Raw genomic sequence first — 17,739 nt, 5'->3', positions numbered from 1 at the left:
GCTGCATGCCCCCCTCCTGCATAACCAGCATTGCCCCCCCGCCCAGGTCCTGCTGCAGGCAGCTCCTCTGTGCCTGTGGAGCAGCTCCGGTTCTCACACCCTCTGGCTACGCTGAGACTGACGACAGCCTGGTGCAGGAATGAGCTGTCCTGCTCCTCCAGAGCCAGGGGATGGCTCCTCAAAGTGGGGGTGCAGCATCACTCTGGGGGGCCTCTGGGCACCCGCACCACCAGCTCCATGGGCTCCTTGGCTTTGTTACGGTAGGCCTGGCGGATGATGTCCACAGCCCGCTGGTGGGTGACATTCTGCAGGCTCTCTCCGTCCACTGACACCAGCTCCTGCCCAGCCTGATCCCCAGGAGAGAAGGCAGTGGGGTGAAGTGCAGCTGCCTTTGGGCTGCCATGGGGCTGCCAGCACTCAGCAGCACCATAGGATGGGGGTGTCTGGATTCACGCCTACCGCCCCTCCTGGTGTGTGCTGTGTCCCCCAAGGTCCCCCCCATACCTTGAGGACACCGCTGAGGAAGGCAGCTCCTCCTGGGAAGATCTTCTCGATCTTCACCACTGGCTGCGCTCTGGACTCGATGCCACCAGAGATGCTAATGCCTGCAGGGGAGACACAACACCCTCGTACCTGTGTAGGTTGGGACCCCCACCCACTCCCAGGTGTGGCGCTGCCTCCCCGTGCAGCTGTGCCTCCATCCCACCCTGTCTTGGTAAGTCCTACATGGATGAGAGCACATGTTGGGGACAGCTCCTCCCCTTCTAGTTTTGGAGGACTGCGACTGGGCAATGCTCAGAGTTTTGCTGTCTGCCCCCAAAATGGGGTGCCCCTTGCCAAGGGGGTGTCATGCACCCCAGTGATGCTGGTGTCGAGGGGGACGCCCATTCCCACCCCACCCCCAGGGTCCCACCTGAATGTCACCCACCCAGCGAGTGCTTCAGCTTGGAGAGGGTGACAGAGAGCAGCCGGTACTCTTCCTCTTCCTCTCTGCCAGCATCCCCAGGACCATTGATGGCTGTCCCAGCCCCCGCCTCGCCTCCTGGCCTGCCAAAGAGGGGTGCGAGGGGGGGCCGTGCCCGCCGGGGCTTCCCCAGTACCTCAGCCCCTCCATCAGGTGCTGACCCAGGGGACTCCTTGTGCCAGGTGGGCCGGGGGCTGCGCGAGCGCCCACGCCCCTCGCCTTGGGGTGGCTCTGCCAGCAGCCAGTTGGGGGACTGGGGGCTGGCAGCAGGTGGGGGGCGGCTGGCGCAGGCGTAGGCATCCACTGGCACGTCGGGGAGCGGGGTGTAGGTGCGGGGGTGAAGCCGGTGAGGGCTGGGGGAGGCCCGCGGCCGGGCTGGGCTTGCCTGCAGCCCCCCAGCTTCCTCTGGCTCTGGGGCTCCTGCCGGCTTCAGCAGGAACCCGCCCCGGTAGTCTGCAATGAGAAGGGTTTAGAGACCCCCACTGCCCTGCTCCCTGGGACCCCCATCGCCCAGTGACCCCCCAGGACCCCAGAGTCCGGGGACTCCTGCCACCCAGGGACCCCCTGGGCACCAAGACCACCATCTCTTCCTCCTCCGGGGACACCCTGCTCCCCCTCGAGGACCTCTGACACTCAAGGACCCCCAGCCACCTCTCTCCAGGGACTCCAGATCCTTCTCCCCAAACACCCCTGGTTTCCAGGTTCCACAGATCCTGCTACCCCTGGACCACCCAGGGACACCAGATCTGCCCTCCTCTGGGACCCCCTGCACCCAGACATCCAGCTCACCCTTCTTTGGCTCCCACCTCCCTTTCTCCTCCCTCAAATTGCTCCTGCCAGGCAGACCCCAGGGGGTGGCACTCACCAGGCACTGGTGTGATAAGGTGTCTTTTGGGGGGAACATCATGGTGGGCTGGACGGAGGGCAGGCGAGCGCACTGCGAGCAGGGAGAGACGATGGTCACCCTCCCCAGGCTGTGCCCACCCTGCCCACTGCCCCATATCCCAGCCAAGGTCCTGGGGGGGCGGGGTTCTACCTGAGCGGCTCTTCAGGGCATCAAAGGCTTCCAGCTCCAGGGGCATCACCATACTGTCAAACCGGCCTAGGTCTGTGGGGGCCACCACACTCCTGTGGGGGCACAGAGAGGGGACAGGTTGCGGCCACCTCTGGGATGGAGCAGAAGTGGGGCTGAAGAGCAAGTGGGAAGGCCCTGGGTCCGTTTCACCCCGCTGGATGTTATTGGGGTACCGCTGGCATCACCCACCTCACATCCCGCAGCAAAAGGACCTTCTCGGGCCGGTCCAGGATGGCCAGCAGTGGCCGCACCAAATCCTCCACACTGCCCTCATGCAGGTACTGCGGGCACAGGAGGGGTGTTAGCAGACAGGTGCTCCCTACCCCGTGCCTCAGTTTACCTCCCAGACCTTAACATGGGCAGGTAGCACTGGTTGTGGTGCCCCGTGAGTTGCAGGAGCTGCCTGGGGATAAGCCCAGGGCACCAGCACTGTTTTGCCTACACCCTGCCGCTACACAGTGCCATACCCGGGAGCAGTGGCGCAGCACGGCTGTCACCTCATCGGGGCTGAGGAGGCGTGCGGCGGTGTCCTGGATGTGTGGCAGCCGGGCCTCGGAGTCACTGCCGTTGGGCTGCAGGGCGGTGATGCTGGCCGGGCCCAGGATGCTGGCACGCCGGCTCTTCTCTGGCGGGGAGACAGCAAGGAGGAGTGGCCAGAGGGGCAGGGACCACCCTGGGCACCCCACAACCTCCCATGACCCCCACCAGCTCAATCCACACCAGAGTTGCACAGACACATGCAGCACAGGGCCAGGTGCATGCAGAGCCTGCCCCGTAGCCCCCCCTGGGCACACAGGCACCCCCGTTACCCCGCTTCAGGCTCCGGATGACAAACTTCTGCACAGCGCCTACTGCAATGGAGATGGAGAGGGGTGAGCACCTGGGGCGGATGACCAGCGGCGTTGCTGCCCATCACCAAAATTGCATGCCCAAGGACCCCTTTCCTACAACCCCTTCATGCCAGGGGTGCCATAATGGCATTTGCAGTGCCACAGAAGGGTAGACTGGTCCCAGACTGGATCCCTCTCCACCCTGTCCCCCAATCCAGTACCTCTGTCCCCATCAGGGCGCCCCGGGGACTTGGTGCGTGTCCAGCGGTCAGAGGTGGAGGGCTCCTGGCTGGGGGGGGCCCAGCTCTGGCTGGCAGCACGGCCCCCCTTGAAGAAGAGGTTGACAAGGGTCTTGGAGCGGTGCAGCCCTGGGGGGGCTCCCCGTGCCCCTTGTCCCTCTGGCTTCTCTTTCTTCCGCTTCTCCTCTGGGGACAGAGAGAGGGGCTGGGGTGGAGGGTCCAGGGGATGCCACACCAAGTGGTGTTTGGCACCTGGGAAGGGGGATCTGGGCTGGGAACACGGCGGAGCAGAGGGACTACTAGGGGACACTGACTGGAAGACAGACCTGTTGTGTGGAGCAAGGGGTCTCCAGGAGCTGTGAGGTTGGGCTTTGGGGTGCCTGGCAAGCTGCAAGGACAGGACTGGGGCTATGCAGGGCTATAGGATGCCTAGGGCTGGTGGCCTGGTGTCCGTATGGGGCGAGGGCACTATATGATGCTGGGATAGGGGCCAGGGACTTGACTATAGGATGCCCAGGAGTGGCAGTCAGAGATCTGTGTGGATCAGGGGCCATAGGATACTGGAGCAAGGGACAGGCACCACATGAGGCATAGACTGAGCTATGGGACTCCCAGGGCTGGGGGTGCAGGGTTGGAGGGGGACCCCAGCCAGGGCTGAGTCCCATGCATGGGACCATACCCCGGTGCTTACCGGCGACGGTGAGGTCACTCTGGGAGCGCGTGATGGGCTGCCGGGGCCGGCTCAGAGCCAGCAGCAGTGCCGTCTTGGGTGAGTGGGTGAAGGTCCGTCGCGGGTGGGTGCCAGGGAGCTCACGGGCACTCTGGCCCCGGATGGCTGTGTCTCGCAGCAGCTCAGGGGGACGCACTGTGCGTCGTGTCTCTGGCAGCCCCTCGGTGGCCGGCTCAGTCTGCATGGCCCGCTCAGCACGCTCCCGTGCCCAGCTCCGCCGTGGCCCATCCTCTGTGGAGATGGCCACATCCACGGTGCGGGCAGGAGGCCCCAGGGTGGCCGTCCCCAGCCCATTCACTGCCCCTGGCACCGGCCCCGAGGAGTAGGAGGAGATGGAGGAGCTGGTCTCTGAGGTCTGAGACAGCTGCTGCAGCTGCCCGTTGGTCACTGCAAAGTCACAGCACGGAGATGGTGTGACACACCATGGGGCCACAAGGAGATTCACATAGCTCCTGAGGACAGGGCACATGTGGGGACCCACAGGGTCAAGGGAATTGGGGAAGGGCTGCTGAGCATTGCATAGAAATCTTCATGTCCCCTGCAAGGATGGGAACATCTGGGACTCTGCAGGATCAATGGGACCACAGGGCTGCTGGCCATGGTACAGGGCTCTCCATGTCCCCTCCCAAGGATATGGGACAGGTGGGACTCTGCAGGGCCACAAGGACCATGGGGATGCTGACTCTGGCACAGGAAGCTTCATGCTCCTCCAAGGCCATGGGACCCCATGGCACAAGGACCTTCTCTCTCCCCACCAGGGATGGGTGCCCCTTGCATGCAGGTTCCAGCCCCACCCCGTGCCCCAGCCCAGTGTCCCTGCTGGTACCCGCACAGCACTGCCCTTACAGCGACTGAGCCAGCAGTACTCGGCCACCATCTCCTTGTAGGCGGGGAACCGGCCGGTCTCCTAGGCACAGGGGGAGAGGACATGGGGGTCAGTGAGCACTGGCTGCCCTAGGCGAACCCGATCCAGTGCCAGCCATGAATAATAAATTCCCCCCTCCCACCCACTTGAAATCCAACCAGCCAGCAGCTGCACCAGCCCCACAGGCGCCAAGCCGAGCTGGGGCAGTGCCAGTGTGGGGGGACACTGACCCCCCACCTCACCCAGGGGTCCCACAGGTACCTTGATGGTTAGCATGATATGTGTCTGCCCCTTGAGCACCTCCACTGCCTTGCTATGGCTTATGTCTTCAAACTTGACTCCGTTGGCTGCAAGGACTTGGTCTCCCACCCGAATGCCGTTCTGCTCTGCCAGCCCTCCAGGGTCCACCCTAGGGCAGATGCAGGCAAAGGATGGGGCAAAGCTCTCGCCGGAGCTCTGCTCCAGCCCCACACCTCCAGCTGGGCAGGCCCATGGCCCAACACCCACTGTGGTGATGCCCCCAGACTTGTGAGGGTGAGGGGCTCAGTCAAGGAGGCGGTGCTGAGCCCCAGCATGGGCACAGCAGGGATTATGGTGCCATGCCCCACTCCTGCCCCCCAGGGTGGCCATACTTGGAGACGTAGATGCCGAGGCCGAACTCCCTGCCGCCACGGATGTTGAAGCCCAGGCAGTAGTCATCAGAGGTGGTGTAGAGGTGGACAATGCGCCGCAATCCATCCTCAGATCCACTCTCCGACGGCGTCGAGCCACTTTTCTCCACCACCAGGCGCCTGTTCACCACATCCACCCTGGGGCATGGGCACAGTGTTTGGGGCGGGCCTCAGTGCTCTGGCTCTTGTCCCCCAGTGGGATGGGGACATCAGTGTCACGCAGCAGACAAGAATGATGGGGATGGGGGATGGTGAGGATGGGGCTTGCACCCACCCTGCCTGCTCCAGACCTTCCTGTTCTATCCTGTGCCCCAGCTTGGGTTCTCCCCACCTTTCTTGGAGACCTCTGTTGCCCTCCACCCTGGGGATCCCCCAGCATTCCCCACCAAGCTTCCCCACCATGACCTCCATGGAGCTGGGCTTTGGGATGCTGGCATGAGGGACACCCTGCTCACCATGCCGTCTTCTCCTTGGAGAACTTGATGCCTGGCACACGGCCCATCCGTCGAACCACCATGCGGAGGCGGTTGTTGCCAGTGAGGACCTTGACAGCACTGCTCATGGTGATATTCTCCAGGCTCACGCTGTTCACCTCCGTGATCTTGTCACCAACACACAGCCCGGCCTGCTCTGCAAGGGGCACGTGGCTTGGCTGGGCACCTGACCCAGCACTGATGTCCTTGTTTGGTGTTTCCTTAAACGTGACCCCAGCCTGATCTGGACCCCATGGTAGCAGAGGTGGGGATGCTCAGCAAATGCAGCAAGGCTGTGGCAGGCATGAGGGGCTTGTCACCTTGCTGTGGCTTGGGGGTGGAACTCAGAGACATCAGCACTAGTCTGCCCACTCCTGTCCCTGCCCCTTCTCTGTGGCCACATGCGGCAGGGAGCAAATGGTGGGTTGCCACCATGAAGGGTGGAATCGCTGCTGCAGCACTGTGTCACTGGAAACTCCCCAAAGGGTCTTGTGCCTGTACCCACCAGTGTCGCTCAGCCTGTCCCACTTACCAGCAGCGCTGCCCTCCTCCACCTTGCTGACAAAGATGCCCAGCCCGTGCTCGGAGCCGCCACGGACGCTGAAACCCAGCTTGCCATCCATGCTCTTCTCCACCGTGATGGCATTGATGATGTTGCTCTCATTGCTGCTGGCTGTGGGGACAGAACGTGTCACCCGGGCTGGGTCCAAGTGACAGGGAGGGGTGTCTCTTGCTGGGGATGTCCCCAGTCCCAGGATAACTCTCCCTGCTCCTGGGCCTGGGCAACTCAGGTGTCTGGGCCCTCTGGCCATGCAGGTGAGTAGAGGGCTGTGACACTACACGCACCTTCGATGGGGTTGTTGATGAGGATGACACGGCCCATGGGGGAGGTGGTGCGGCTGTCCCGGTCATCCCCGTTGAGCAGGCGGCTCTGCTTACTGAGGAGGTAGCGGGGAGCCAGGCTGGCCTCGCTGCTGGAGCTCCGCGACCGGCTGCCCGTCGTCATCCCTGACAGCGCTGCGTCCCAGCCCTGGGCCATGGTGGCGCTGGGCACCCCGGCGTCCCGGTGTCTGGCTCAGGACTGGCCGTGTCCTCACGGGACCAGGGCTGCCCGTCGGCTGGGGGTGGACATGGCATAGTCCAGCAGCACATACCCAAGCTCCGACACTGCTCTCTCTTAGCAGTGCGATGCTGGGGCCAGCTGGTGCAGGTACTTGATGCTGGCAGGACAGGTCCTGGGCACAGCTACACAGCCTGGGGGGACAAGGAACTTCGTGACCCCTTCTCAAGCCCTGTCTCCTCTCATTCCACAGCACCCCGGGGGCCAAACCGCTGCAGGGTCCTGGGTACTACCATGGGGGTGGCAGGCACAGGCTGCCCTGCCCTGGGGCGAGGATGCTGCGATGCAGAGGGGTTTTACCTGTCAGGGACCTCAGCTTTAGGCCAGAGAGCAAGACCTGAACCCCCAGCCCCTCCCTGGGGAAGATTTGCAGCAGGAGACGGGGAGAGCCCCCTCTGTCCTCCCAGGTTTACACTGCTGGGAGCTGCCATGGGGCAGGGGACCGGCAGATGCCCCTAGCAAAATGCTCGCGGGGATTTTCCAGGCATGGATGAAACGCCATCACGGCCCCCCCCGCTTCGTCCCCCGTTTGCCCCAGCCTGACCTCAATAAATAAGTCATTATCCTGGCCAGGGGAACACGCTGGTGTCCCCTTCGCCTGGCAGCCCCCCATGGCGCCCACTGGCTGCTCCTTCCGCCCCCCAGCACCATCCGGCGGTGCTCTCTCCCCAAAGGGGCGCTGGAGACCCCCCTGCCGCCGCCCCCCCTGCCGCCGTCCCGTGCCCTCCTCACCTGTCCCCATGGTGCCACCTGCGAAAGAGACACCCGGCAGCGCGGGGGGGATGGAGAAGCCGGGGGGGGCAGCACCGCCCCCTGCCCCCCCGCCCGCGGGGATTGGCTGTCCCTGCGGGACCGGCGCGGCCATCGGGCGCGGGAGCTGTCAATCAAGAGCGGCCAGGGCTGGCCTCGCAGCTGGGGAGGGAGCCCTCTGTGTGTGTTTTCCCCACGGGCACGGCGTGGTGGGGCTCGAGGGGGGCGAGTCTCCCCGCGGGGCCGCGTGGGGCGAGGGATGCGGTGCCCCTCCAAACCCCTCCCTTAGCGCGAGGCACCCCGGGGTTCACAGGGGAAACTGAGGCACGGCCAGGGAAGGGGGTGTGTCCCCCCCTCCGCCCGCTCCGGTGATGCAAGCCGGTGTCCCCCCGTGTTCCCCCTCCCCGTGGGGCATCGCCTCCAACCCGGGCTGGCCGTGACCACCCGGCGGGGCCCGGCGCCGCCAGAGCGAACCCGACACCGTGGCGGTTTCAGGTGATGCGTGGCGGCCGGGGGTGCCGCGGGGGGGCTGCGGCCGGGCGGCGGGGGCGGGGACCGGAGTAGGGGCGTCCCTCCACTCCCACAGCGGCAGGGTCCGCGCTGCGCTCCGGGGCAGCCCCCCCGGGACACCCCGACAGCGAGCGGAGGGGAAGGGCAGGGGTGAGGGGCTGGGGGGGCACGGCCGGCGTGGGGACGCGCACCCACACACACATACACCCCATGCACCCACACGTCCACGACATGCGTGTTTATACCCCTGCGCAGTCACACGCGTGCAAGCCCAGCCGTGCCGCCTGTGCGCACACACTCGCAGACACCCACGGAGCGCTGCTGCACGCGCAGCGGGCCACACGCATGCACGCAGCCCTGTGCACACGCAGGCACAGCGGTGCACACGCTTGTGCCCGCACCTTCTGCACAAGCGGACGCACACTGGGACGCAGCCGCCCTGCCGAGACACCGTGCCACGCGTGAACACCGGTGCGACACGAGTGAACACAACGGTACGAGCACGCGCGCGCGTGGCACAGGCACCACCACCCTCGTGAGCCCCGCGGACACACACGACTGGAACGGGGACGCCCCTTGTGCGGGCAGCCACGCGCAGAAACACGCACGTGAACGCCCACGTGAAAACACACACACACGTGCACCCGAGGGAGCGGAAAGCCGACGTGAACGCACACGCACGGACACCTATAGGCACGTGAGCGCACACGCACGCACCCACGTGAGAGCGCGCGCGCCCACGCGCGAATACTCCCGCGCACGCACCCACGCGAGCGATCGGAGGCGGGAGGGGGGCAGACGCCGCGTGCGGCTCGGCACGTACCGCCCCTCCCGCAGCCAGATCGGTCCCGCGTGGCCCCCGCTGCCCCCCGCGCGGCGTCGCCGCCCGGCTCCCCCCGCCGCGGGGACGCCCCCCCCCGTGACGAGGCCGGACGTCAGCGCGCCGGGCGGGAGCGGGGCGGTGGCAGCGGCGGCGCGGGCACGGTGGGCGCTGCCCTGGAAGCCGTGAGTGCGGGGGTCGTTATGGGGGCGGGGGAGGGAGGGTTACGCGTACGGGAAGGGCCGAGGGGAGGGTTGATCTGCCCGGAGAGGGGGGAGCAGAGCCCCGGTTCTCGCGGGGAAGGGCGGGCGTGGAGATGGGGCCGTGCCGTGTGTTTTGGTGCCTTCCGGGCGGGGTGATATTCCTCCTTCCTGTGCCCTTCCTCCCCCTCCCTGCGACTATCACCAACACCAGCCCCGAAGTTGGGGGTCCCCATCCCTCACCCGTGGCTGGGGTGTCCTGCTGGGGGGTCCCTAACTGTTCTGGTGGCTGGTGTTAGCCAGCCTCACTGACAGATTGCAGGGTGAGGGGGTGCAGCGGTGGGGTCACCCCACCCGGGAGCTGCCCCATCTGCTGGTTGGGCTTGGGGGTCCAACTCAGGGGCATCCTGTCCCCTGCAGCTCCTCCGGGCTGGGGGAACTGCAGAGCTGCTGCAGCAGGGCTGCAGGAGGGGAACACACAGGCACTGCATCCCCATTAACTGCCCCTCTCCAGAAGATGCCACCGTCCCTTCCTACCACCATCAACATCCGGGAGCCCCGCTGGGACCAGAGCACCTTCCAGGGCCGGGCCAAGCACTTCTTCATGGTGACTGACCCCCGAAACCTGCTGCTCTCGGGGGCCACTCTGGAGGAGGCTCGCCGGGTGGTGGAGGACTACAGGTATTGGGGGGGCTGTACCTCCAGCAATGCTCCAGAACAGGTTGTGGCCTTAGGGCCATCCCCAGGAGTGAGAATGGGAGCAGTGCTGGCCTTCTCCAGTCAAAGCCAACCCCCCAAATTGCCTGGTTGGTCCCCAAGGCATCTCCCAGCTGCCCCACAAGGGGTGGGGACCAGCTATGGCATGGGTGCTGCCAGAAGTTCTCCAAACGGGTGCTACTCTTACCTGGCAGGGCAGGCACAGTACCCCCAGGTCTAACGGAGGACCAGCTTTGGCGGGCAAAGTACATCTACGATTCAGCTTTCCACCCTGACACAGGCGAGAAGATGCTCCTTATAGGGCGCATGTCTGCCCAAGTCCCCATGAACATGACCATCACCGGTTGCATGCTGACCTTCTACAGGTACCCGTTCTCTCCTCACCCCAGGGCCAGGAGGGTGTCTAGGGGGATAAAGCCCTCCCCTGATTGCCCTTCTGGCTATGGGATGAGGAGGGAACACGTCCTGTACCCTGCAAGGCACCCATGCCATAGGAGCATGGGTGGCGTCCACCAGTACCACCAGCACCATCCTCTCTCTGATAGGACCACACCGGCCGTGCTGTTCTGGCAGTGGGTCAACCAGTCCTTCAACGCCATCGTCAACTACACCAACCGCAGCGGGGATGCACCCATCTCCCCCAGGTAAACGTCCCTCTGAGCAGGTCCCCAGGGAACCCCAAAAGGCCATGAGGAGGGTGCCTTGAATACCATCTTGAGTAGTGGGGAGCTGTGAGATGGGGCAATGGGGACCTGGCACAGCTAGAGATGGGCACCAGTGGGGCTGTCAAGGTTGGTGGTAGAGCTGGGAGAGGAACCCAGGTGTCCTGCAGCTATTGAAAATCATGCTGTTCCATCCTTTGAGGGGGTGGCAGGTTGGGGAGATGCTTGTTTATTGGTGTCACCTCCTGCTCTTGCAGCCAGCTGGGAACAGCCTACGTGAGTGCAACCACGGGGGCAGTTGTCACAGCACTGGGGCTCAAATCTCTCACCAAGGTAAGGTGGCCTTTGGCCATCACTATCTGGAAGCACCTGGACCCTCCCCATGGGGTCTCCCTGAGCTGAGCAGGGGATTTACCCTACCACCTGGGGCAGAGAAGAAAATGGAGGAAAGGGGTTTCCTGGGGACACCCACACAAGTCAGCCCCTCTCCCCAGTGATGGCTCTGGAAATGGCCTGTCCCTCTGGCCCTGTTCCATCCCCAGCTGGATCCCTCCAAGCTTCTTTCACCCCTTGGCCTCCTCCAGGGCTGGGAGGGGACGTGGGATGTGCCAGACTCCCTGGGTTTTCACCAGCTGGAAGTTGTAGGGGAAGAGAGAATGGTTTTCCCCAGTGCTGGAATCCCCCAGGGTCTTGCATCTCTGCCCCCAGACCCTCTGCATGACATGCTCCCTGCTTGCCCCCACAGCACTTGCCAGCCATCATCGGCCGGTACGTGCCTTTTGCAGCTGTGGCTGCTGCCAACTGCATCAACATCCCGCTGATGAGGCAGAGGTGAGCCCCTGGGCTGGGATAGGGCACTTGGGCTTGCATTGGGGTTCACCAGGCACTGGTGAGGGGACACAGGGAGGGTAGCAGTGCCCTGGGCTTACAGGGAGCTTCCTTCCTGGCCCTGCTGGCAGCCCTTCCCCAGGAGGGTTGGTTTGAGGGTACAAGCTCCCCTTTGCGTCCCAAGGGGTTATCAGTTAATGCCAGCTATGAACTCCCCATCCCAGCCCTGCTGAGGACCACCCCCAGGTGCGAACAGGGATCCAGCTGTGACCCCTTGGACTCATTACACAGGCAGTAATGGGGAAAATAGCGGGACACCAGCCTCTCCTGGAGATGTGCCCCTGTGCTGTGTCCCTGCCCTGTGTCTCGATCTCCCCACCTGCGTGCCCTGGGGCCTCTCTCATGCCTCCTCTCCCTGCAGAGAGCTCAAGCTGGGAATCCCTGTCACGGATGAGAACGGGAACCGCCTGGGCGAGTCCACAGCCGCAGCCCAGAAGGCAATTTTCCAGGTTGTGGTGTCCCGCATCGGCATGGCAGCCCCGGCCATGGGTGAGTATCCCCTCCTCCACCCATGTCCAAGGGCTGCAGCTGGTCCCTGGCAGCGTGGGACAGGGTCCCATGGCTGGCAGGGGCGCTGTGAGCACTGGGAACTCATCTCCTTCCCCTCTGCCCCAGCCATCCCTCCGGTGATCATGAATGCCCTGGAGAAGAGAGCTTTCCTGAAGGTACTACTGGTACTGGGAGAATGGGCACGGGGACACCCCCAAGCATGTGCCTGTGCTGGCACCCCTTGGGGTTGGCACCCTGTTGGGAAACATCCCGCCCCATCTGCCCCACTGACTTCAGCCTCTCCCTGTTCCTGGCAGCGGTACCCGTACCTGAACGCTCCTCTGCAGGTCGGCCTGGTGGGACTCTGGTAAGTCGCCCTCTGCCAACAGGTATCACCACCCCAGGCACAGACCAAACCTGGGTACAGGGGCGATGCTGCTGGGGCGTCTGCTTGGCAGGGGCAGTGAGAGCCACCCCAGAGCTCCTTGGAGAGGTGCCAGAGCTCAGCCAGGCTGTTATCCCCCGCCAGGCAGATAGGATGGGGTATGAGGTCCTGGGACCAGGAGCTGTTTTGCTCTGTCTTGATGTACCTCAAGCTCCAATGGGCTCCTGCTCATCATTGCTGTACCCCCACACTGATGGGGACAGGATTTGCTCCACTTCAGGAGTCAAATGCAGGGTCCGGAGCTTGGACAGGGCATCTCCTTACCCCTTCCTTGGCTGAGCACCCAGCACAGCTATGGGCTGCCTCCTTGTTGCCCTGCAGCCCAGCTTTTCCTCTCTGTGTCTTTCCCTTGCAGCTTGGTGTTTGCGACCCCGCTGTGCTGTGCACTCTTCCCACAGAAAAGGTGAGGATGGGTACCTTGCCTGCATGCATGGCCCCACAGGGCAGGACATGGGGTGCAGGTGGGGGTGCATGGGTTCCTTGTGCTCTCTAACTCCCAAGAGATGATTTGGCTCCTTCAAGCAGTCAGAGGCTTGAATCTGTGTGCACACACATGTCCATGTGCACACACATGTGCAGCGGGGCCATGGGGACAGTATCCCCATGGCCTGCAGGTGAGGAAGGGGTGACAGCAGGTGTTTTCCCAACCTGAGGCTACTGGTGGGTGTTGCTTCTCCATCCCCTCTATCTGTGTCTGCTTGGCAGCTCGATGTCCGTGAGCCGCCTGGAGCCTGAAGTCCAAGCTCGGATCCGGGAGAAAGACCCACGGCTGGAAACCGTCTACTTCAACAAAGGGCTCTGAACAGGGGTCAGGCGGCCGAGATGCCTACTGCGGAGCTGCTGGGCCAGCACATTGCTGAGCTTTTCCCCTCAGATCCCTTCGAGGCCGCTGCCACTTTCCCTTGGCTGTTACGTGTCTGTAGGTTCCAGGTGCTCAGCCCTGCATCCCAGGATGCCCGCAGCACTACACCACACCAAACCCTGTCCCCATGCCTTGGCTCAGCCCCGCGCTGGGGACATCCTGGCTGCCACCCCTGCGCACGTCTTTCGTGCTCAGCCTACCTGTGGCTGTGTGCTGGAGCATGGGCAGCAGCACCAGGGACCTTGTGAGTGGGTATGTGGGGTGGGGAAGAAAATAATGTAATCACAGAATAGTTCAGGTTGGAAGGGATCTTCAAAGGTCATCTAGTGCTACTCCCTTGCAATGGGAGGGACATCTTCAACTAGATCAGGTTGTTCAGAGCCCCGTCCAGCCTGGTCTTGAATGTTTTCAGGGATGGAGCATCTACCAGGTCTCTGGGCAACCTCTTCCAGTGGTAAAAAATTTCTTCCTCACGTGTAGCCTGAATGGTGCTCCTCAGCTTTAGGAGGCAGTGGACAATCATGGCGTTTATGGGTTGAACCCCTCTGCAGGCACCTCATGTTCCCCATCAGTTTAGCAGCTGGTGCCTGGGGATGGCAGAGCAGCTTTCGGAGAGGAAAACTCCCCATACCCAAAATAGCCGAGGGTGAGTGATTTCAAGCGCACACAGCAGCTCAGATGCTGGGGGGGCTCTCCCAGCCCAGGCATGTGATCTCAGCTCACCCTCTGCTCTCATCTGGGCTGCTCCGGGGATTTAATCTGGTTTTCTGCTCCTTCCATCCCCAGAGCAAATGGCACATTTTAATCCCAGCAGAGAGTCTCCATTTTTATTCTCATTTTAATACCATCTCTATTCAGGGCTGGGCTCCCCCTGAGGGGTCATTCTATCCCCTCCTGGAGTGCTTGCTTTCAGGTAGACCTTCTTAAACAGCTTTAAGTGCACCACATTCTCCTCTAGTTATTTTTGATAAACATACAATGTACCTATATATACCAAATAATAAAAGCAGGTTGTTTATACAAAAGCAAAGAGAAAAGTGTTGCTTGCCATTTTGTATATGGTGGAAAGGGACTGCCATCCGTGTGAGGATGGGAATGTGAGGGATGGACAAGTCAGCTGCTGGGGTGCCTCTGTGCTCCCTGGGGCCAGGCTCTGCTCCTGTTTTCCAGCCTGCTGCCTTTGCAGTGGCTCTGGCTGGCTTGGTGTGTGGTTAAGCTCATCCAGCTGTCGGGAGGTCTTTTTTTAGCACAGTCGGCTTTGCACCTCACCACTGCACAGAGGGCTCTGCTAAGCTGCTGCTCTGGATGCTGCTGGTTTGGAGAGGCTGGTGCATCCCCCTGGCTCTGCCCACACTCCCACCCTCTCTCGCAGCCCACTCACAGGCTGTTCGGCTTCAATCACCAGCCCCAGGCCTGTGCCTGCCTCCCCAGCGAGGATATTTTTATCCTGCTTTCTATGCGCGGCTATCAGAGAGCACATTGCTCTGTTGTGGGACCGCGGCAAGCCTACTGTGTCACCCACAGGCCAGGGCAGTCAAAAGGAGCTATGGGTGTCCATGCAAGGAGAAGAGGGAAGAAGGTAACCATGCTCCACCCTGCACCAAGCTGGGATGAGGGAGCAAGTGTTGCTGCAAAGCCAAAGATGGAGAGATGCAGCAGCGGGTGAGAGAAGGGCCAGGCAGCCCATAACCACCCTGTGCTGTAGCTTTCCTGGCGGACAGAGGCTGGGTAGGGGATGCTCCCACCCTGGGGCAGCCAGGAAAACACCTGCACCCAGCACCCACACAGGGTGGGGGAGAGGATTGAGACAGGCGTGTTGGGGATCTGTCCCCCTCCTTCTGCCAGTCCCGGCATATTGCAAATATCTCCCCTGAGCCAGCCATTGGCGGCTTATAAATAATGCAGCCCCTCGCCGTGCAATAAGGGCCTGTCAGTAGCTATTCTGCTCTCATAAATTAAAGATGAAAAGGTACAAGGCTCTTGCCAGAAAAATGAAGACAAATTTTTAATAGCTTGCCAAGACACAGGGAGATGGAGCGCTCGGGAAAAATGAATTACGTTTTTATTATGTGTTTTATTGTGGTGTAATTGAACGGGATTAGCTGAGAATACAATATATTTCCAGGGCAGTGCAAAGAAAACAAAAATAATGATGACACCTGCCCCTCCCCACACTGCCAGCCTGCACAGGAACACCATGTGTGCACTGACTGGGAGCTGGCCCTGAGCTGCCAGTGGCCAGGAGAGGCAGAGGTGGGGATGGGAGGGACACCGAAGGCGGGACAGGAGACACAGGGCCTCGGGGTGGCTGGGTCTGGTTGGATGGCCAGGCAGGGTCTGGACTCAGCCCAAGATCCCCTAGAGCTTTGGTGGCCAGGATGCAAGACAGGTTGACATGGCACCACTAGCACAGAGCTTCTGAGTGTCTTTCCCCTTTCCCTGTGTCTCCACCTGCTTTCATCCCACCCCTAAGACCCCCTTTGGCTTGCCCCCCACCCATACAAGCCGACAGTGCTAGGGTGAGAGCTGACAAACTCAGAAGGTCTGGGGTGCTGCCCTGAAAACCAGTGCCACTGGCTGTCATCTCCCAGAGTTGGCAGCACTGCTGAAAGACCATGGACTTGGTCACTTTCCTGATCTAGGGAGAACCTGTCCCCATGGGTCACCTGGTCAGTGAGGAATGTGACCCCCCCCAGTCAGTGAGTTTTGGGGGGCTGACAAGCCTAAAGGTGACACCACTGCCTCTGCAGGGAGCCCAGGATGCAGCAGTGGATGCAGGGGAGCAAAGATGCTCAGTCCCTTCCTGAGCTAGCTCACCCCAGAGGTCACGGGCCAGTCCCTGAAAGGTAGCGGCTGGGTGTCTCCAGGGATGCTGGGCGGCCCTGGGCTGGGGACATCGATTGGTCCCTGGCGTTTTTAATGAGCTTCCCAACCACAAGCTTTAACCTTGCCCATAATGAGGGCGAGCGGCAGCAATTCCTACTGCCACAGCCGGCTCCCCCAGCCTTAATGAGCTAATCAATACTTGTTCTCAGCTTAATTTCCAGCTAATTGCTCTTTAATGGCGGCTGGAAACGGGCAGCCTCTTGCAGGAGGGGGTGGGCAAGCTCCCCCTCCCCTATGCCTGTCCCTGGTGGCAAAGGGTGCCGGGTGGCTGACCGTGGGTCACCTTCCCTGGCTGCTTTCCAGCCCTGCTGGCGCTGCTGGAGGCTGGGGAAAGGGAGGGTGGCAAAGAGGACAGTGGGCACAGGGCACCGTGCCACTGAGCTGGCAGCACTCTCGGGAGCACCCACCCCAGCCAGGGGGGCTGTGCAGCCCTGTGCATCCAGAGCAGGCTGAGCAGAGGGTCCCCGCACCCCAGGAGGATCCCTAAGTTCCTCAGGATGCTCCATTGGGGTGTGGATCCCCGCGGTGGGCTCGGGGCGGGGGGTGTTTTGGGGTGCGGGGAGATGGCGGCCGCTGAGGTGGCCATGCATTGCTCCAGGATCTGCAGCCCCCAGGTACAGGGACAGAGTGTCGCGGCAAGGGGACGGGGACGAGGCCAGCAGTGCCCTGGAGGTGGCAGCAGAGACCCCGCAGCCCGCTGCCTGCACAACCTGCCTGCGCCTCTGCCGTGTCAGCCCCTCGGGCAGAGGCTGCGGGAGGGTGGGGGACGTTTAGGGGGTGCTTCTGTTTCCTGCGGGGTCAGGGATGCAGGGGGAGCCTGGCATGTCGTGGGGCGGTGGGAACTGCGCTAACCAGGCCCAGAGGTGACAAAGTTGGCATAGCTGTGTCAGCCGGGGGGGGCACCCCCGGGAATGCAGCCCCCACCGCCTCTCTGGTTCCTGGCCCCGGATTATACGACCTGCTTTTGGATGGGGCTGGTGGAAAAATCCCAGGGAGAAGCAGGGGGATTTCTGCGGGGAAGGAACCGAACTGCATCCTGCCCTGCCGAGCCACAGCTCCTGCGGGAGAGGTGGTCTGGCAGCCCGGGGTTCGGAGCATCCCTGGCTACTGGCCACTGCTCCTCGGGGGCAGCTGAGAGCCCCCCATCCCTCCTGCTCCCAGCTGCAACCATTTCCACAAGAATTTGCTGATGGGTTTGTTCTGGAAAAGCCTGGAGAAACCTGAGGCTGGCTGCTTCCCAGTGCCGGTCCTGCCTGACGCGCTGATAGGAGGGACCTGCCTGCTGCTTGTCCCTTGTCCCCATGGTGGACCTCTGAAACATGGCTGGAGGCCCTGAGAGCTACGTGGCCTTGGGGTGGGCTGGCCTGACCCCACCCCGGCTGTGTCAGGCTGCTCCAAACAGCAGGAAATGGAGAGAAGCAGCGGAGTGTTTGCAGTGAAACAAGGGAGGTTTAGTTTATTATAAAAATGAGAACCCCACAGCCCCACACAGCATGTTGGCTGCATCACTGTCCCAGGATCTCCCAGTGACATTTGTTTCTGC

General features: G+C 62.5%; 2 protein-coding genes across 4 annotated transcripts; one reads left to right on the top strand and one right to left on the bottom strand.

The window, feature by feature from the left end:
* Positions 1-126: 126 nt before the first annotated feature.
* On the bottom strand, positions 127-7,063 carry PDZD7 (PDZ domain containing 7). The gene is made up of 16 exons (XM_082054352.1): positions 6,694-7,063; positions 6,380-6,520; positions 5,830-6,004; positions 5,336-5,512; positions 4,965-5,112; positions 4,685-4,745; positions 3,800-4,225; positions 3,091-3,294; positions 2,849-2,890; positions 2,507-2,664; positions 2,229-2,320; positions 2,001-2,092; positions 1,830-1,901; positions 929-1,417; positions 505-605; positions 127-347 (listed from the first exon to the last, which is right to left on the bottom strand). The coding sequence occupies exons 1-16, from the start codon at positions 6,884-6,886 to the stop codon at positions 198-200; spliced, it is 2,721 nt and encodes a 906-aa protein (XP_081910478.1). The 5' UTR covers positions 6,887-7,063; the 3' UTR covers positions 127-197.
* Positions 7,064-8,961: 1,898 nt separating this feature from the next.
* SFXN3 (sideroflexin 3) lies at positions 8,962-14,347 on the top strand. Of its 3 annotated transcripts, none has more exons than XM_082054351.1 (11): positions 8,962-9,232; positions 9,762-9,928; positions 10,159-10,329; positions 10,510-10,608; positions 10,884-10,959; positions 11,372-11,457; positions 11,876-12,003; positions 12,130-12,179; positions 12,321-12,370; positions 12,804-12,851; positions 13,154-14,347. In XM_082054351.1, the coding sequence occupies exons 2-11, from the start codon at positions 9,765-9,767 to the stop codon at positions 13,248-13,250; spliced, it is 969 nt and encodes a 322-aa protein (XP_081910477.1). In that variant the 5' UTR covers positions 8,962-9,232; positions 9,762-9,764; the 3' UTR covers positions 13,251-14,347. The 3 variants fall into 3 exon arrangements, with proteins under 3 accessions (XP_081910477.1, XP_081910476.1, XP_081910475.1); XM_082054349.1 differs by having other exon boundaries at positions 9,151-9,232; positions 9,668-9,928; XM_082054350.1 differs by lacking the exons at positions 10,884-10,959; positions 11,372-11,457 and having other exon boundaries at positions 9,114-9,232.
* The last annotated feature ends 3,392 nt before the right edge of the window (positions 14,348-17,739 follow it).

This window comes from Streptopelia decaocto, assembly GCF_964273445.1.
Source record: "Streptopelia decaocto genome assembly, chromosome: 5".
Taxonomy (NCBI): Eukaryota; Metazoa; Chordata; class Aves; order Columbiformes; family Columbidae; genus Streptopelia; species Streptopelia decaocto.
This window is presented reverse-complemented; position numbering and strand designations above follow the sequence as displayed.